General features: G+C 43.5%; 1 protein-coding gene across 1 annotated transcript in view; it reads left to right on the top strand.

Moving 5' to 3' along the window:
- The first annotated feature begins 14698 nt into the window (after window positions 1-14698).
- atp10a (ATPase phospholipid transporting 10A) overlaps window positions 14699-21569 on the top strand; it is a 54046-nt gene continuing 47175 nt past the window's right edge. Inside the window, exon 1 of the mRNA XM_060867369.1 lies at window positions 14699-15404. Within this exon, the coding sequence (XP_060723352.1) occupies window positions 15004-15404 (401 nt within the window). The 5' untranslated portion in view covers window positions 14699-15003. The remainder of the gene's footprint in view (window positions 15405-21569) is intronic.

Genomic DNA, 21569 nt, shown 5'->3' with positions numbered 1-21569 from the left:
CAGCACTGACCCACAGCTTTCTCCTAAAGAAGATCAGGTATGAAGGCCACTGTTTGCAGCTCCTCTTCATTATGATTAATGACGCTTCTCCACACGGCGCCTCAGATCCGACCTCCGCGAGTTAATTAGCATGAGCGAGACTTTAGCCAGGGCGCTGATCCCACAGAGCGCTGTCACGTTGCTGGATGTGTGTTAGCATTATGGCTAAAATCTGTGCTAATACGGAACTTCAGACTCCCACTCACACGCAGTCATCTGCTCTCTCATGCCCACTGCTTTCCTCTTCTTTCTTTCTCTCTATATCTCTTTTCTGTCTTTTACAGATCGGCATGAAAGAACTGAACTCCCACACACACACCCACACACACACACTACAGATTTACAGAGAACCCACTACTCTTGCACACCTTCTCACTCCTTTATACCATATTAACCTCCTTTTCATGTGTTCAGCTGTACTTGTACTTGTTAATCTTCCAACCCTGGAGAGCAGCAGATGATTTATGGCCAGTGATCAGTGAGGTTTGATGCTGAGAAAACTTAAATCCTTACAGAGAGCTGGAGTTTCTATTAATATCTTAAAGAGAGAGCTGAACCCTGGGGTTAAATCAGAGACCTCAGCCATCGTCGTAGCTTCCTGAATCCAGCTAATTCTGTATATCCGCAGCTGTGATGGTAGCGCAACTTTAATTTGATAACGTTTCTATGGCAACAGCTTGATTCCAGGGATGTGTAAGACAGACACAACACATAAACATTAGAAATTGCTAAAGAAATAAGTTTCTTCATCCTTTATGAAGGAGTCTCCAGTGTCAGTGCTTTGTAGCCTTCAGTGAAGCTGTAACTTAACGTTTTCACTGCAGAGGAGATACTAATTCCACCATTTTGTTTTTGTTTGTTTGTTTGTTTGTTTCTGTTTGGATTTTTTTTTTTATTATCACATTATAATGTACATGAGAGCAGGAATTTCTGTATTTTAACAGTAACTCAGTAATAATAATAATAATAATAATAATAATAATAATAATAATAATAATAATATCACTGCTGTGTCTGGATTATAATTACAGAACACATAAGAATCGTTAACTTTACTGTAATGTAACTAGCTGCTAAAATCATGCATATTAAGTATCATATTTGCATATTTAAATTTGTTTAACAGTATTTCACCCAAAATTCCTGTCATTTTAGTAAATGAGCTTTGCTACAGGTTTGAACATAGAGCTGAAGGTAGATCATTGTTAGCTTAGCTACTTAGCTAACGTTTCCAAGCTAGCTTGATATTTTAACTCGCAGCATACACCGTTTTTTCTTTTTTTTCTCTTTCAAGAGAATTTCATCGTTGTCTTTAGCTTGTAAATCGAAAAATGTTACAACTTTGTTATGTCCTTTGTTGTTTTTTTCTTTTCTGACTTTTCCTGCGAATCGAGTGGAGCATATTGTTTGCATTAAAGCCGTATTAAAGTAAGACCATGTTGTGTTAATCACCTCAGGTCTCACTGGCTGAATATTTTATAAGGATTGATTCTGATGCAAGTAAGAGTCAGAGGTTAATCAGCAGAGCTCTGTATACACACACACACATACACACACACACACTGCATGCAAATACACAGGACTAAAAGGATCAATGAGAATCAATGGGATGAGTGTTAAAAGAGTTTAACAGCTTATAACACAGCGCTGTGGAGATCTGCGTTCTGATTGGCTGGAAGATGTTGAATCAGTTTCAGCAGTAGTGAAGTTCTAAACTTCCTATTAACGTGACCATTTACGATTATACGTTATTGTTACTATGGTAACGATTCATTCGCTGGGGCATGTGTGGCGTATGCTTCGGTGTATTGTAGCGACGTTTTTTATAAGGAGATGTTAATAATCTTAACAGCGCTATGTGACAGTCAGGAGTGAAGATAAAGAGGAATCTTTTCTGACATCTTCAGGATGGAGAAGTTTGAACATTATGTTTATACCAAATACAACAGGAAATAAACCTGAATTCAATTCAGTTCAATTTATTTGTATAGCACTTTTAACAATTTCCATTGTCTAAAAAGCAGCTTTACAGAAGTATGGAAACAGAAGAGAGAGAAAAATATATATAGAAGAAGAAGAAGAAGAAGAAGAAGAAGAAGAAGAAATAAGGATAGAAATAAATAACTGAATCTATACAGTTCAAATTTAAAATACTACATATCTATCCCTATCCCTAATGAGCAAGCTGCAGGGGACGGCGGCAAGGAAAAACTCCCTGAGATGATAAGAGCAAGAAACCTTGTGATGAACCAGACTCAGAAGTGAACCTCATCCTCATTTGGGTGACACTGGACAAGATGTAATGTAAATAACGAACATCAGGATTGACGAAGCCGCTCCGTGAGAAGAGACGATCAGGATAGGAACTCGGAACACCGGGAGCTCTGGAGTGGCGTATATACAGTAGCTCGACAGATAGAGAACAATTGTTAGGTATGAATGTAATCAGGTGATGAGATGTAAATTATGTGTAAAGTGCAGACAGAGACTCGGGCAAGACTAGCGATGACATCATAACTAAATGTCTAGAGCCAGAAGGTCACACAGACATGAGGACTTCCTGGGATGTAAAGCGTCCCACCACTCCACAGTCTGCAAACCTGAGCGACTTGTGATGGTGGTAAGGAGACAACATCCAGACATCCCAGTTCACCAAACACTCTGTGACCATGAACCCTCCAGATCTGCTCCTTTACCTGGGAAAAGCTATTCATAATAATCTAAACTAAACAAATGTGTTTTTATCCTGGACTTAAACACTGAGACTGTGTCTGAGTCACAAACACTAATTGGAAGTCTGTTCCATAACTGTGGGGCTCTGTGAGAAAAAGCTCTGCCCCCTGCTGGAGACTGTAGTACTTGAGGTACTATCAAATATCCTGCACCTTTTGATCGATGTAGGCGTGACGGATCATAAAAAAAAAAAAAAAAAAAAAGATCCCTCAGGTACTGTGGCGTGAGACCATTAAGTCTTTATAGGTCATTAATAGTATTTTATAATCAATGTGAAACTTGACTGGGAGCCAATACAATGAGGATAAGATAGAGGTGATGTGTTCATATCTTCTGGTTCTAGTTAGGACTCTAGCTGCTGTGTTCTGGACTAACTGGAGCTTGTTTATGCTCCTACTGGAACATCCAGACAGTAAAGCATTACAATAATCCAACCTAGAGGTAACAAATGCATGAACTAGTGTTTCTGCATCATGTAATGACATCATATTTCTTATCTTAGCGATATTTCTGAGATGAAAGAAGGCTACGCTTGTGGTATTATTTATGTGAGCTTCAGATGAGAGATCAATAATCACACCGAGGTCTTTTACTGCTGCACATGATCTAATAGAAAGCCCATCCAGAGTTACTCTGTAATCAGAAAGCTTACTTCTGACTGTCTGTGGTCCTGGTACAAGAACTTCTGTGTGTCAGAGTTAAACAGGAGGACGTTAGTAAGCCTCCACTGTCTGATGTCCTTCACACCATCTTCAATCTTATTAAGCTGGGAGGGAGACTTAATCTGACATCTGACTGAGCTGAAACATATAGCTGTGTGTCATCAGTGTAACAGTGGAAGCTAATACCATATTTACCAATGGGAAATGGGAAAAGCAATGGGCCTAAAACAGAACCTTGTGGAACACCGAACATTATGTTTGTTTAGAGTGGTCACCATTTAGATCTAGGAACTGATATTGATACGACAGATAATACCCGATCCAGGAGATTACTGTCCCTTTAACACCAACAACATGTTCTAGCCTATCAGGTAGTATAGAATGGTCAATGGTATAAAAAGCTGCACTAAGATCGAGTAACACCAGTAAAGAGACACAACCCTGATCAGAGACCAGTAACAGGTCATTTACCACTTTAACCGGCGCTGTCTCTGTGCTATGATGAGGCCTAAATCCTGACTGATACAGTTCATTAATATTATTCCTATGTAGGTCTGAACATAACCACTGAGCTACAACCTTGTCTAGGATCTTGGAGATAAAGGGGAGGTTTGATATTGGCCTTTAGTTGTAAATAATACAGAAATATTATCTACAGCATTATCTATCAATTTGTTTGGTATTAAATGAAAACTTCTGTGGTGGAGAAGTTTGTGTACTGAAGGAGAACATGTGTTAGTTAACACAATGGGTTCAGAGTTTAAACATCTCAGCAGACTGAAGACCATTCACACAAGAAATGTTTTTGTATCATTCATTTTCTGTCCTAAAAGTTCTGATCTGCAGAAATGTATTAAGTGTTCAGGTGAAGAGAGAAAATTGAGAGAGAATGAAAGAAAAAGAGACGTGTCTCTGACAGCCCACAGATTTATTTATTTATTTATTTATTTATTTATTTATTGAATTAGTTGAAATATTATGCTGAAGCTCACACAGGCTTAGAGCATTAGAGCTGCTGCAACAGTACAGCTCTCTCTAAGTCTCTCTCTCTCTCTCTCTCTCTCTCTCTCTCTCTCTCTGTGTCTTTCTCTCTCTCTGTCTCTCTCTCTCTCTGTGTCTGTCTCTCTTTCTCTCTGTGTCTTTCTCTCTCTCTCTCTCTCTCTCTCTCTCTCTCTCTCTCTCTCTCTCTCTGCGTGTCTTTCTCTCTCTCTCTCTGTGTGTCTTTCTCTCTGTCTCTCTCTCTCTCTCTCTCTCTCTCTCTCTCTCTCTCTCTCTCTCTCTCTCTCTCTCTCTCTCTCTCTCTCTCTCTCTCTCTCTCTATCTCTCTCTGTCTCTCTCTCTCTCTCTCTCTCTCTCTATCTCTCTCTGTCTCTCTCTCTCTCTCTCTCTCTCTCTCTCTCTCTCGTGTCTGGTGGTGGAGTCAGTCTTGATTGGTTGGAGTCCTGGCAATTATTTAATGATTTAATGCATTTTTTTACATACAACATCATAGCTTAATTACTTTTGTTGTGTGAGCAAATATCTGTGTGTGTGTGTGTGTGTGTGTGTGTGTGTGTGTGTGTGTGTGTGTGTGTGTGTGTATGTACAGTATGTGTGTGTGTGTTTAAGTTTGACTCAGCAGCACAGTGTGTTTGTGTGGTGTGCAGATAGTGTACAGTGGTATGTGGGTGGTATGTAAAGGAGTACAGAGGTTTGCTGTGATGTTCAGTGCTGTTCAAGTGGTGTGTGGTGTGTAGGTGGTGTGTGGCATTCTTTGCTGTGCAGATGATGATGTGATGTTCTGGTGGTGTGTGGAGTTCGGGTGGTGTGTAGATGATGTGTGGTGTTCGGGTGGTGTGTGGTGTTCGGGTGGTGTGTAGATAATGTGTGGTGTTCGGGTGGTGTGTGGTGTTCAGGTGGTGTGTGGTGTTCGGGTGGTGTGTGGTGTTCGGGTGGTGTGTGGTGTTCAGGTGGTGTGTGGTGTTCGGGTGGTGTGTAGATGATGTGTGGTGTTCGGGTGGTGTGTGGTGTTCGGGTGGTGTGTAGATGATGTGTGGTGTTCGGGTGGTGTGTGGTGTCCAGGTGGTGTGTAGATGATGTGTGGTGTTCGGGTGGTCTCACACCATCTCTCACACCACCTTCTCCCCCTCTCTCCCTCACTCCCTCTCTTCCCCCCCTCTCTCTCTCTCTCCCTCCCTCTCTCTCTCCCTCCCTCTCTCTCCCCCTCCCTCTCTCCCTCCCTCTCTCTCCCCCTCCCTCTCTCCCTCCCTCTCTCCCCCCTCCCTCTCTCCCTCTCTCCCTCCCTCCCCCCTCTCTCTCCCTCTCTCTCTCTCCCCCCCTCTCTCTCTCCCTCTCTCCCTCCCTCCCCACTCTCTCTCTCCCCCTCTCGCCCCCCTCCCCCCTCCCTCTCTCTCCCCCTCTCTTTCTCCCTCTCCCCCCGCTCTCTCTCCCTCTCTCTCCCCCCTCTCTCTCCCTCTCTCCCTCACTCCCTCCCTTCCCCCCCTCTCTCTCTCTCCCTCCCTCTCTCTCCCCCCTCTCTCCCCCTCCCTCTCTCCCTCTCTCCCTCCCTCCCCCCCCCTCTCTCCCTCTCTCTCTCCCCCCCCCCTCTCTCTCCCTCTCTCCCTCCCTCCCCCTCTCTCCCCCTCTCTCCCCCCTCTCTCTCCCTCTCTCTCCCCCCTCTCTCTCCCTCTCTCCCTCCCTCTCTCTCTCCCCCTCTCCCCCCTCCCTCTCTCCCCCCTCTCTCCCTCTCCCCCCCCTCTCTCTCTCTCTCTCAGCACTGTCTCCAGGTAACGAGGACACGTCTCATGTTTCAGAGCGTCCTTCCTGATCAGTTCAGAGCTGAATGATGTGGTTTAGACGTCCCTCAAACCTTCAGCTGAGTGAATCAGGTTCCACCTTCAGCTTGTCTGTGGCTCCAGCACTTAACACACAGGATGGAGATGTGACAGAAGACGAGTGGGTCATTAAGAGATACAGAGAAGTGAAGCTTCCAGAAAGGTTTAGTGTTGAGTGTCAGAGGCTGAAGCTGAACATCATGACTAAGAGCCTGTGGGTCTCACAACAGGGATGTGTTAAGTGAGGAGTCAGATACGGAGAGAACATGCAGAGAACAGACGAAGAGATCATTACCACGAGCAGGAGCACTGAACATTAACACCATGAGCAGGAACACTGAACATTAACACCACAAGCAGGAACACTGAACATTAACACCACAAGAAGTAACACTGAACATTAACACCACGAGAAGGAACACTGAACATTAACACCACGAGCAGGAACACTGAACATTAACACTACGAGCAGGAACACTGAACATTAACACCATGAGCAGGAACACTGAACATTAACACCATGAGCAGGAACACTGAACATTAACACCACGAGAAGGAACACTGAACATTAACACCACAAGAAGGAACACTGTACATTAACACCACAAGAAGTAACACTGAACATTAACACCACGAGAAGGAACACTGAACATTAACACCACGAGCAGGAACACTGAACATTAACACCACAAGAAGGAACACTGTACATTAACACCACGAGCAGGAGCACTGAACATTAACACCATGAGCAGGAACACTAAACATTAACACCACGAGCAGGAACACTGAACATTAACACCATGAGAAGGAACACTGAACATTAACACCATGAGAAGGAACACTGAACATTAACACTCCGAGAAGGAACACTGAACATTAACACCACGAGAAGGAACACTGAACATTAACACTACGAGCAGGAACGCTGAACATTAACACCATGAGAAGGAACACTGAACATTAACACCAAGGGACACTGAACATTAACACCACGAGAAGGAACATTAAACATTAACACCAAACACAAACATTAACATTAACACAGACGTGATCACTGAAAGATGTTAACATACGCATTAACACTACCATTAATAATATTAATACTATCACAAGCATTAACAAAAATATGAACACAAATATTAACGCCGAATGTTAACGCCTTCATTAATGTGTTCATTAACATTTAACAGCAGCACATTAAACATTACAATGAATATTAACTCATTACATTAACACAAATATTAGCATTAACACTGGACATTAATTTTAATGCCTTCGAACTTCTAGCAGAACCCACAGCAGGTAGAACCCCACAGTGTGAGTGTTAGACATCTCCTGAACACAGTGTGAGTGTTAGACTTCTCCTGAACACTCCTCCTGCGGTGAGTGATGGAGGACAGGAGTGATGGAGCTGAACTGGAAGAAGCTGAACTGAGACTCTTTATAAGAGCTCTTTATAACCCTGTGGTCTTTAATTCAGGCCCCAGGTGAAGATGTGCTCCAGCAGTAGAAGGTGAAGGTCCAGTGATGTTTCCTGGTTCTTCAGGATGAGTGTGTGACTGCAGAGAGATGAGATTCAGGACTCTGAACATCTCTGCAGTGGATTTTTCACAGTCACTCTGGATAGACTCCAGCTCCCTCTACTGGTGAACACTGTGGACCAACACAGCACTAATCTGAGCTGAGCGTGAGCTCACGGAGCAGCGAGGAAGACGACGAAGACGAGGAAGAACAAAAACCTGAGGGAAATATAAACAACTCAGAATGACAGAATGACACAGACTCAGCGTCCACTTTATTAGGAACACCTGTATACCTCTACATTCACACCATTCTCTAATCAGCCAATCACGTGGCAGCAGCACACTGGATCTTTCTGATCTCTGGGACTTTAACTTATTCCCAGCAGGAGATCAGAAGCTTCTGAACCACTCACACCAACAACAGTACAGTGAAGGTCACAGAGATCAGACTTTCTCTTCATTCTGATGTTTGATGTGAACTATATCTGTGTGGTTTATACAGTATAATCCTGATGAACGTACACGTGTTCCTAATAAAGTGGACGGCGAGTGTCTAGACCTTTCACTTTAACTGAAGAGCTGATGAACAAGTTCTAGGTTTTTCCTCAGTGATCAAATTCTCGTCTGGATTCTAATCGATACAGAAGACGGAGATTAGGATGAAAAATGCCAGACTTTATCTTTCATCCTGTTCTTTTCTTTCTTCTCATCCTGCTGCTCGCTGTAGAAACACCTTCCCTTCCTTCTTCATTAGTCTTAATCCGAGCCTGAATTGTTCAGAGTGAACGTCGATCTCATTTCTAACACCTCCCGCTCTGGGCCCCTGAGATCGGATACGATAGCCTGTTCTAGAACTTTCCAGCATCTTCTTAATGAACAGGAGCGAGCTGTAAAAGCCGAGGCTCGACTCGTCACCCCACAGAAACACGACCTGCTGACACGTGAGGAGGAACGTCATCCTGGCTGTACTGAAGTGATGCTGTGCGTCCCGGGTTTGTCTAAGTAGTTTATAACAGTGGACAGGGTTGCCAGACGTATAGCTTTCCTGCAGATGGGATATTTGTCTTAGACTTAGATGCTGCACGAGTGTGTGTACGTGTGTGTGTCTGATGTCTTTACACTCTTCGTACACTCAGAGTCCTGATTCCTGGTGTATTAAGACCAAAGTGTAACCTTAGACCAAAGCTGGATAGTGAAGCATGGTGGTGGTGACATCATGCAGAGGATCGCTCTTTGCCCCTGACTAACCCCCTCTTCACCTCTTCTTTATTTTAATACTAGTCTTTAAATTATGGGATGTGTTTATATTATTATATTACAAGCAGTGACTGATCCACACACAGAACTGACCACATGAAACTGAGACTACAGAGGAATCGTCTGATCACACTGACAGCTGATGAACTGGCAAAAAACAAGCTTCATTACTGCTGATAATTAGTCGAGGGGATAAGATAATTGAATTGGACTGAGAGAAACGAGGAATCCCGGCTTCGCATATTAGACTGATTACCATGGCAACGCCTCGTGTGGAAAAGATGTGCCAGAGGACAAGTGGTACATTTTATCTGCAGCCGCGTGTCTCTGAATAATCTCAATGTCATCAACTTGTGTGTGTGTGTGTGTGTGTGTGTGTGTGTGTGTGAGTGCATGCGTGTGTGTGTGAGAGAGAAAGTATGTGTGTGGGTGTGTGTGTTTGTGTGTGTGTTTGTGTGCGTGAGTGAAAGACAGAGAGAGAGAGTGTGTGTACGTGTGTGTGTGTGTGTGAGTGAAAGAGAGAGAGAGAGTGTGTGTGTGTGTGAGTGAAAGAGAGAGAGAGAGAGAGAGAGAGAGAGAGAGTGTACGTGTGTTTGTGTGTGTATGAGTGAAAGAGAGAGAGAGCGTGTGTGTGTGAGAGTGAAAGAGAGAGAGAGAGCGTGTGTATGTGTGTGAGTGAAAGAGAGAGAGAGAGAGAGAGAGAGAGTGTATGTGTGTGTGTGTATGAGTGAAAGAGAGAGAGAGTGTGTGTGTGTGAGTGAAAGAGAGAGAGAGAGAGAGAGAGAGAGAGAGAGAGAGTATGTGTGTGTGTGTGTGTGTGTGTGTGTGTGTGTGTGTGTGTGTGTGAAAGAGAGAGAGAGAGAGTGTGTGTGTGTGAAAGAGAGAAAGAGAGAGAGAGAGAGAGAGAGAGTGTGTGTGTGTGTGTGTGTGTGAGTGAGAGAGAGAGAGTGTGTGTGTGTGTGTGTGTGAATCTAACTCAGTAAAAGCAGCAGAAGAAGAAAATTAATAATTATTCGTGAAAGTTAAAACATTTAAAATGAAAATTAGACAAATTTGTGTGAAAATAAAAAAATAGGTGTAAACAATAAATAAATATATTGTAGGAACATTCTGTCATTTCTCTCAACATGTAAACTCAAAGGAAAGTAAACACTTATTTGTTAGTTTGTTTATTTATTTGTTTCTATGTTTGTTACATATTTGTATTTATTTGCATTGATAAAATAAATTAATGCCACATTACATTAGAAAAGTCTTTTGTTTATAGCAAATTTCTTCAGATTTTATCGATTTATATATATTTTAAAAATATCATACTTAATTGTCTGTGCAGATTTTTAAGTATCTTAAGATTTTGGATCAAAATATGAATCAAACAAATAAATGTTGTTGTTGTTGTTGTTGTTGTTGTTGTTGTTGTGTATCTGCCCTGTGATTGGCTGATCGGGTAACTGTTTCAGTTTCTTTATTAATTGTATTAGCGAGTCAGTTTCACTTTGCTGCTCTGCTTCTTTCCTCTTTTTCAGTCATCAGCAGAACTCTTTTTAACGCTGAATCAGATGTTAAAGTGTGTTGAAAGTCTCTGACTGAGAGGCAGAATCACCTCCTGCTTGAAGCCCCACACGTCAGCAGATTGGAGAGCAGCGGGTCATTTAGCCCTCGGCTAGCATCAATCAGGACGCCGTACAGCCCGTGATTTACAGGAGCGGCGTCCAGACGGTGGGCCGGAGTTAAACATAACATCTGATTGGACTCGTGGTGTCTTGGCATCGGGGAACGATTCAATTTCAACATGATGGATGAAGGAGATGGTCAGAGAGAGAGCGAGACCACGAGACCTGACACACACTGAGCTGGAGAAACTCTTCCACCTCAATAGATTGATATAAAAAGTGCTGTGTAGAGATTTTAAGGTAAAAACATAAACAGTAACCCTTAGTGGGCCACATCTGAGTTTCAGGGCAAACCAGAGACCACAATTTAATCATGTGACCTTGATTCATCTTCAGTGTTTACGTAATTATCAGTCAGACGAAAAAGATAAATGAAATGACGAATGTAATGTTCTATCGCAGATTAAATTTAGCCCTAAAAAAAAAACCAACCCTCGCTAGCTAGATACTAAACTAGCTGCACTGGCTAAAGGGGGGTTGATGTTCGTCAATGTTCGTGCTAGCTTCAGATAAATTGTGTGTATATCAGGTGTAGTGTTCTGAACCCTGGCAAACCTGTAGGAAGTGCTGACCAATCAGCTGTGAGCTGAGGTAACCACGCCCACTCCATTCTGTCTTCACTCGAATATTCTTATTTCTGAAAGTCTCCAGTGTCCTTGAGGATGAACATCGTGTTCAGGGCATAAAGCTCAGTGCATACTGTTTTTGGCTCCTCCTACAGAAATGTGATGTGATTTATTAGCATTACACACACACACAGAGAGACATACACACACACAGAGACACACACACAGAGACACACACACAGACATAAAACTCACTGTGTGCTTGTCTTCTTTCTTTCTTTCTTTCTTTCTTTCTTTCTTTCTTTCTTTCTTTCTTTCTTTCTTTCTTTCTTATTCAGTCCTTCATGCCCACAGAGGTACATCTGATGAATCTTGAGTAATACCCTAGATCTGATTGGATAGATGGAGTCAGGAGACAAACACTGAACATCACAGAAGTGTGCGGTGTAGCGAGGGGGAGAAATTAGAGGAAGTCTGATATTAACGAGCGAACGTCTGGTCGACTGAACGACAAACTTATTTTGCTGCAGCTGATAAAAATAAAATCAGCTCTGTTGGTGACCAGGATTAAATTCCCTGCTCTATTATTTTTACCCAAAAAAAAGTTCAAAAAGTTTATTCATACCCAAACAGGGAAAATAACTTTGTGCAAGCAGACAGACGCATTAATCACGGCTGAGAGGAATCCCGAGAGACGAGGCCTTGCTTTTAGAACAGAAAGTGCCAGACACGAGCAGAAACACAAACACACAGCGTCATCAACGAACCCGGCTTCGACGCAGGAGGACGTCAGGATGCCGTAACGTGATGTCATCAAACCCCACTGTTCCTCTCTATCGCTCTGTTTAGCACATGATGTGTTCTTCAGGGATGAATCGAATTCTTCTGTGTGTTTTTTATTTTAGCAACAACACACTACACTTCATATTTATTTTAGTCTGAATAAACCTTTTTAATCATCTCCTAAAAAGCAGGATCATGATTTCATGCTCATACAGCACTTGTCTCCTAGCAACCAGCCGAGTGCAACACAACGCTAACGCTAGGTGTTTACAGAGAGGATATAAACACCACAGCTCCAAACTGACAGGACGGCTCAGGAACCCTGAAGGTTCTGAAGTAAACTGAGTGAAATGTTTTGTTTTATCATCAGACTCAGCGTCTTTGTTTGTTTGTTTACATTTTTATTTCTGTACATTTTTGTAAAGTCCAAAAGAGAGACAACTTCGAAACTACTGAGGGATCTAGATTTGACTAGTTTTGTATGAAAATGCAGAGAAATGTGATCAAGTATCAGTCTGACTTGAAAACAATAATAAAATATTCACCATCATCACCACCACTACCACCATCAACACTGTCGTCACCACCATCACCGTAATCACCACCATCACCATTGTCACCACCATGATCATCATCACCTCACTCACCAACATCACTATAATCACCACCATCACTGTCATCACCACCATCACCAACATCACTATCATCACCACCATCACCATCATCACCTCACTCACCAACATCACCATAATCACCACCATCACTGTCATCACCACCATCACCAACATCACTATCATCACCACCATCACTGTCATCACCACCATCACCATCATCACCTCACTCACCAACATCACCATAATCACCACCATCACTGTCACCACCACCATCACCAACATCACTATCATCACCACCATCACTGTCATCACCACCATCACCATCATCACCTCACTCACCAACATCACCATAATCACCACCATCACCAACATCACTATCATCACCACCATCACTGTCATCACCACCATCACCATCATCACCTCTCTCACCAACATCACTATAATCACCACCATCACTGTCGTCACCACCATCACCATCATCACCTCACTCACCAACATCACTATAATCACCACCATGATCACCACCACCTCTCTCACCAACATCACCACCACCATCATCATCACCACCACTACCACCACCATCACCGTCATCACTACCATCACCACCACCACCAGTCCTGAGGTGTTCTTTAAAGTGTTCTTCAGACACTCTTTGAATAGTTAAAGGCTCTTGCTTATTTGTGATAAATCATAATGAGAACATACTGTAGCTCCATACACTTCATCTTCATTTATCCTGCTATTTCTCTCAGTCACATCATCAAGAATTACCAGTGACCACCAGTACTCCTGTCAGCGGTACACGCCTATGCCATAACGCTGACTCCAGCATGTTTGATGGATGATGTGGTGCTTTGATCCTGAGCCCTCCCTTTCTGTCCTTTTCCATATTCTGTTATTCCCATCATTCTGCTACAAGTTCATCTTGGCGGTGAATCTTGTTCTTTGTTCACACCCGATCATGAACGTAGTTATCAGTCAAGAGTCCAGTTACGTTTGATCCTATGGAACTGCAGGCAGTGTAAAAAATGGCTGTCATTCTTAAGTCATGCTAACGACTTCTGTACGCCGTGGCGGCGTACAGAGGATTGCATCCCTGTCCGAATACTTATGGACCTGATTGCGTTTGTTAACGGTCTAATTCACCTCTGAGTCATTGTGGGATCGATGGCGAGAGAGACAAGTTAGTTAGCTAACAGAGGTGTGTGTTCTTGCTTCAGATATCGCTGACGCTAATAACTCATGCTAAACAAAGTGACATGAGGACGAACTACGGCACGAAGGCGCGCGTTAAACCGATATATTTCTGCGAAGCCGCTTTGTGATAAATGCGAACAAACACGTACTGATAAAACGAGGACGGATTTGAGTTATTTGTAGCTACATTCCGTTTGCACGCATTTCATCGCTTTATCGTGAGCGCAGTCTGTTAGCAATAGCCTCCAGCTAGCGATCTAACGTCAGTCGCATTTCAATAAGGCTTCGTTTATTTGGGAATCAAGAAATCTAAGGTCACATTTTTAAGATTAATTGTAAAGAAAAACTTTATTTATAATAATAATAATAAACTTTATTTATTAAAACACATTTTAAAAAAATCTGTTACGAGACAAAATAATAATTATTTCTTTTTAAAGAATTTTTAATCCAAAGTTTATCCTGTCATGAGAACTTTCTGTCAATGTAAAATATTTATGAAGACGTTATAAAGGTGAATGTATGTGTTTATAATACACACAGACTTTATAACAGGAAGTCAGCTTCATTACAGGATCTTTTTTTTAACCCTTTGGACAAAAACATGAAGTTTAAACGAGTTGAAACAAAGTTGTTGCATAAGGAGTTTGTCGTATGAGAACCAGTAACTGAGCAGGAAGTGAAAAAACACGCTGCTGTTTGTGTGACATGGAGATAAAGACGTGAAGAAGCCGCTTTGAGACCATAATAACGCGTGGCACTTCCAGCTCCACGAAGGGGCGGGGCCTGAGTGGGTCGTGACGTCAGAGTCACCGCCTCTCACGCAGGCTGCGTCAAAATCCGTCGCGTTTGAAAGCATGCGGATGGACGAGAAGGTTTGAGACGTGTATCCGCGTGTGATAGAGATCAGCAGGGCCGGGCCTAAGGCGCAGGAACACTAGAGCTCGGCTTTAAAGCATCTTCTACTGGGGAAAAAATCAAAAGAAGGGAAAAAGATGCAAGAATAAAAGTTTAAGACGGGAGAGAAAGAGCGAGCATGTAAGAGGTGAGAAAGGGAAGATGAAGGGCTCCTGGGGCAGTGACACAGCTGGGAGAAGGTCATGATCACTTAGGGGACAAAAACACAGAAGTTTGGACAAAGTCATGGCGCACAATCAGGAGCCCGGAGCCGCCGTGCAGACGCGCAACAGGCGCAGAGGGAGAAAGGACAGTAAGACCAGGACCGTGCACGCGAACGTGGTGTACGAGCAGCACAAGGACAACCGGCTGTACGCCAACAACAAGATCAAGACCACCAAGTACACCGTGCTGTCCTTCATCCCCAAGAACCTGTTCGAGCAGTTCCACCGCTTCGCCAACGTTTACTTCGTCTTCATCGCGCTGCTCAACTTCGTGCCGCTCGTCAACGCGTTCCAGCCGGTGCTCGCGCTCGCGCCGGTGCTCTTCATCCTGTCCGTTACCGCCATCAAAGACCTGTGGGAGGATTACAGGAGACACCGATCTGACCAGGAGATCAACCACATGGACTGTCTGGTTTACAGCAGGTACGGTCTCCAGGGCGCGGACATGACATGCGCGTACATCCGGGGGGGGGGAAACTTATACATGTGGGGGGGAAATCTATACATGTGGGGTGGCGGGAACCTATACATGTGGGGGGGCAACTTATACATGGGGGGGGCAACTTATACATGGGGGGGGGGCAACTTATACATGTGGGGGGGAAATCTATACATGTGGGGGGGAACCTATACATGTGGGGGGGCAACTTATACATGTGGGGTGGCATGGTGACTCAGAGGGGGTGGCAGGATGACTCAGGGGGGGTAGCAGGATGACTGAGGGGGGTGGCAGGGTGACTAGGGGGGAAGCAGGGTGACTGAGGGGGGTGGCAGGGTGACCGGAGGGATGGCAGGGTGACTAGGGGGGAAGCAGGGTGACTGAGGGGGGTGGCAGGGTGACCGGAGGAATGGCAGGGTGACTAGGGGGGAAGCAGGGTGACTGAGGGGGGTGGCAGGGTGACTCGGGGGGGGGGGGTGGCAGGGTGACTGGGTGACTGGGGGGGGTGGCAGGGTGACCAGGGGGGAAGCAGGGTCACTCAGTGGGGTGGCAGGATGACTGAGGGGGGTGGCAGGGTGACCAGAGGGGTGGCATGGTGACTGGGGGGTGGTGGGGTGACTAACATCTTATTCAGTGTTCTACAGGTTAATCTTTCCTTTAGCATTTTTAAAAACTCAAGATCTGCATCACTGCAGTGTGATATATTAAACCTTCTAAGGGGTGGCACCAGGGTGGCAGGGGCACTGTAAGGGGTGGCACCAGGGTGGCAGGGGCACTGTAAGGGGTGGCACCAGGGTGGCAGGGGCACTGTAAGGGGTGGCACCAGGGTGGCAGGGGCACTGTAAGGGGTGGCACCAGGGTGGCAGGGGCACTGTAAGGGGTGGCACCAGGGTGGCAGGGGCACTGTAAGGGGTGGCACCAGGGTGGCAGGGGCACTGTAAGGGGTTGAGACGTGTACCTTAATTCTGTATGATATCAGAATCTTCTCTTACATGTTGCTGGATTTAGACTTTAAAGCTACAGTAAGGACATTTTTTATTCAACTTTCAAAAAATGTCTTTGGGGCAATTCCAGGGTGGCAAAAAGACTCTAAGGGGTGGCAACATTTAATTGTACGCGCTCAAAAACCTTTTTAGCTGTGTTCTAGAGCAGAGAGATTTGTCTTTGTGTGGTGGTCATGGGGTGGCAGGTGCTCTATCAGAGGTGATAATGTACAAGTCGCTCTGGATAAACTTGTAGGTCCAGGTGAGAATGTTCTGGCATCAGGGTAGGAGGAGCACATTAAGGGGTGGCAACATCATGCAAATAACACCAAACTCTTTATCGCATGTCTGGACCTTCATCTGTACATCATACAGCATCATCTGGGGTGGCAATGGGGTGACAGTGTCATTATGTAGGGTGAGGTTTTAATGCCCCCTGACAATCAGATATAGAGAAATCATTCACTATGGGCGTGTAACAGGGTGGCAGGAACACTCTCGGGGGGCAGGGACACTCTCGCGGGGGCAGGGACACTCTCGGGGTGGCAGGGACACTCTCGGGGTGGCAGGGACACTCTCGGGGTGGCAGGGACACTCTCGGGGTGGCAGGGACACTCTCGGGGGGGCAGGGACACTCTCGGGGTGGCAGGAACACTGTTTAGATGGGATTCATTTACATGTTCAGTCCAGTTTCTGCTGTCTGGTTAAATATATACAGATATTGTTTTAATTACCAGCCAAATCAGAACATTTATAGAACGTCTTTTTTTTTCTTTAACACTTAACAGTGAGATCATCATCACATCCAGAATGTTCAGTTAATTCCACACTAACACACTGCCAGGAAACCTCACACACACTCTATAGTCAATAATCACTAACCCTCTCTGTGGCGCTGACCGACGGTGATGAAGTCTGAGAAGGTTCTGTGTAACGTTCCTGAACATAATTAAACATACATCAAACATTATTGAACACACTGATGGAGATAAAGAAGAGAAGGTTTATAAGTTCCTCCTGATAAGTTCCTCGTGTTTATGATGAGCAGAGACCTGATCTGTGGCTGAGGTTTGTTGGAGTTTCACTTTGTGACGTTTTCTGATGTCACAGCTTTACCTCTCATCAGCATGTTGTTTAATCGCTCGTGACGTAGTTTGATTTAATTGACATAACTCCTGCTGTCATATAAATAGACAATAAAACTGGCCACGCCCACAATCAGCAGCGATGGCGCTCCAGCACTTTGTCACTTGTCTATTAACAATTACGACTAAACAAAATAATAATAATAATAATAAATAATAATGCATTTTATTTCATGGCGCCTTTCAGAACACCCGAGGTCACCTTACAAGCAATATACAGGTCATTACATACGACAAAACACTTAAACAGCATATTTATATTTATATATATTTATATTTATATTTATATTTATTTATATTTATATTTATATTTATATATATAAAGTGCATTTAAGTCTCAGTAAAACATGTTATAAAAAAGCCTGTATAAAAAGATAAGTCTTAAGACACGTTTTAAAAGTCAGCAAGCACTCGCTATTGTGAACATCGAGGGGAAGAGAATTCCATAGGCGGGGGGCAACATAACTAAAAGTTCTGGCACCCATAGTAGTAAGTTGAAGTGTCAAAACGCTCCTCTTTTATCTTTTTGTGAATCAGGTGATGATTTTGTTCTCATGTCTCTCACTAATCACACGTCCGGATCGTTGCCGTGATGTAATTATGGGATTTTATTAGAAACAGCTGAACATGTCGTGCTTCGGAACATTTCCGGGCAGAAATCATGTGCTTCGCTCAGTGTTTATGCCTCCGAGGCCCCTGTTTTACACACACACACACACACACACACACACACACACACACACACACACACATTAACAAACAGCCTTTCGTTCTATTCATATAAACTCAGATCTGTATGTTTGTATTTAAACAGAATTGAAACTGATCTTTTCCCCCACAGCGCTCCACAATACTGCACTCTGATTGGTCAGAAGATCTCCATTCATTTCCTATGACGGCGACGCAGCCGGTACATCGCAGGTGTACGTTAATGTGTCCATGTGTTAATGTGATTCTGCTGTGAAGCACGGTGGTGGGAGCGTCGTGTTAGGGGATGTGGTAGCTCAGTTGTTAAGGTGTTGGGCTACTGATCGGAAGGTCATGGGTTTGAACCCAAAGTCCACCAAACTGCCACTGCTGGGCCCCTGAGCAAGGCCCTTAACCCTCAGTTGTAAGTCACTCTGGATAAGGGTGTCTGCTAAATGCCGTAAATGTAAATGTGTTCAGAGCTTCACTTGGGCTCTTGTGTTCTCCTCTGATGAACCCGGTGTTCAGGGCTGAGAGAGAGGAGACGGTGGAAAGTTCATACGGTGATTCGTTCTCACTGAGATATCACATATCACATATTTTAAACAATTGAGCTACAGGATTATTAACATTTAAATCCTTTTCTTTTTATTTCTGTTGACGTCACGAGTATTAATGTGAATTATATCTAGTGCAGCTAATTTACAGCACCTTCATCCGTGTGGTTTCCAGACGTTAACACAACAGAACATGATCAGTTCAGAGGGGCGTGAATACTTTTGTTTTTCAAAGTAATCATAAAAAAGGTCAGGAGTCAGAATGCAGGTTAGTAGTGTGTGTGATTGTGGTTTGTGGTTGAAGTATAATTGTGTGTGTGTGTGTGTGTGTGTGAGAGAGAGAGAGGGGTGTGTGTGTGTGTGTGTGTGTGTGAGAGAGAGAGAGAGAGAGAGAGAGAGAGGGGTGTGTGTGTGTGTGTGTGTGTGAGTGTGTGTGTGTGTGTGTGTGTGTGTGTGTGTGTGTGTGTAGAGAAGTGAGATTTCCTGAGAAGGTCTTCAGAATTGACCAGATTTCAGCTGAAGCCGTGTTCCTGCTGCTGTTTGTTTGTCTCACAGTGACTCACTCCACCCGTCACTCCGTCATGGGCGGTGTGATGCAGATACGATGGATTTCACTTTTCCAGAAACACCCGGAAAATTTTACTAAATGTTTCCTTTTTTCTTTTCTTTGTTTTTTTTAGGTGAAAGTTAAAATATTGGCACCCTTGGGGTTTGGGTGACACTGCTGACCTCAATCAAACTGGGTGCCAAAACTTTTAATCCATGAAGGAAACACGAGAGAGAGAAAAAATATTGGCACCAACTTGTTGCACTGTACAGGGCTATTTGTGGGGGGGGGGGGCATGGTGTTTTGTTTGAAGTTGTACTCAGTGTGAAAAGTATTGGCACCTTAGTCTCTGTGCCTTTGAAAACGTTTGAGATTAAACTGTTTTTATTAATGGGTAAAAGTATTGGCGCCCTTGTCCGATTTGTGTTCGCCGCCATTGAGTTAACATTTGTTTTGTATTTAATATTAGAGGGGAAAGTATTGGCACCCTTTACTGTGTCTGGGTGAAATGGTGTTTCTTTTTAAAACACTTTTCTGGGTGGTGTGTTTTTTGTTTTGGTCTATTTATGTGTGAGGTAGAGTTGAGTAAACATTTCATCGTCCTCAAATTTCTGTGTTTCATGTGAAAGATAAAGTATTGGCACCCTGGGTTGTGTTTTCTTTATCCTTTTTTTTTTTTTTCTTTTTTTTTTTAGCACTAAAGTATGAGGAAAAACAAATACACACACGTTTCTGGAACTTTTTCTTTTGCCTAGTTTGCATTTGTTGTCACTCCTTGTGGTGTGATGTTACGGAAGGACCGTGTGTGTGGTGTTGTTGTTGTTGTTGTTGTTGTTGTTGTGCCATCGTATCACCGAGCAGGTTTTATAACTTTCACGTTACGACCTTGAGTTGTTTTTCTATCCTTGTTTTGTCCTCGGTGATTAGACAGGAGTTCACTTGCAGGAACAGACCTTCTGACTGTGTGAGAGAAGTGAAGGTCGTGCTGTTCTCCGTCATGATTACAGAGTCTCTACACCTCTGTCTATCCCTCCCTCACTCCCTCTCTCCGTCGCTCATACCTGACCGACTCAGCAGGCCTGTGTTTCTCATGAAAAGCGTCTCTGTAGCTCTTCAGGGGCAAAAGTCTCAGTGTTGGTCCGTCTGCAGGACGTGAAACAGAGCTGAATGTTCTCCAGGCTGAATGGCCTTCAGACGGCTCACGCCGGAGCTCCAGCCTCAGAGGTGTAACACGTCGAGCTGCGAGAACAAGGTTTGAAATCAGACCCGGTGTTTAATATTACACAGGGCAGAGGTCAGGAGTGCAGCGCTGCTTAAAATACCTCACTGTTCTTACCAGAGTTCTGTTTCCTCCGACATATAAACACCTCCTCACGCCTCTGAAGGTGGAGTCAGTCTGGCGTTAATGAAGCCACTCAACACTCGAATAACATCAAGGCTCCTTTTTCACTGAAAAGTCTAAAGTGTGTGAAAATCCTGCTGTTTTATTACTCAAACCTTGCTCTATATTTTAGATTTATTTCATTTAAATAAAAAAGGAAACGTTTGTTTTACAATAAAAGTGTCACCGTTTTCTAGCTTTAACGAGGAACGCGTCTCGTTTGCATAAACTCCGCTGATTATTTTTTAGCTCCGCCCACTTGGCTCCACCTCCTGTCTTTGTAAACCGTCAGCTCTTATTAAAAATGTCAAGTCGTGCGTCTAAAAAAAACTGACGTCATTAAGCTGGAAATTAAATGATGTTAATCTGAGACTGATCTGAAGAGGTGTGAAACAGGAAGTGGTGACAGGAAGTAGGTTTAGCTGAATCTTTTTTTTTTGTTCTCCAAACGGATGCCTTGATGATGTAATATCAATAATCTATTCTATACACATCTATATCTCATACACATATATACACACATATATACACACATATATACACACACATACACATATATACACATCTATATCTCATACACACATATATACACATCTATATCTCATACACATATATACACACATATATACACACACATACACATATATACACATCTATATCTCATACACACATGTATACACATCTATATTTCATACACATATATACACACATATATACACACACATACACATATATACACATCTATATCTCATACACATATATACACACATATATACACACACATATATACACATCTATATCTCATACACACATACACACACATACACATATATACACATCTATATCTCA

The sequence above is a fragment of the Tachysurus vachellii genome, chromosome 4 (assembly GCF_030014155.1).
Source record: "Tachysurus vachellii isolate PV-2020 chromosome 4, HZAU_Pvac_v1, whole genome shotgun sequence".
Classification (NCBI taxonomy): Eukaryota; Metazoa; Chordata; class Actinopteri; order Siluriformes; family Bagridae; genus Tachysurus; species Tachysurus vachellii.
Note: the sequence above shows the minus strand (reverse complement) of the source record. Positions and strands in the feature narration are given on the sequence as shown.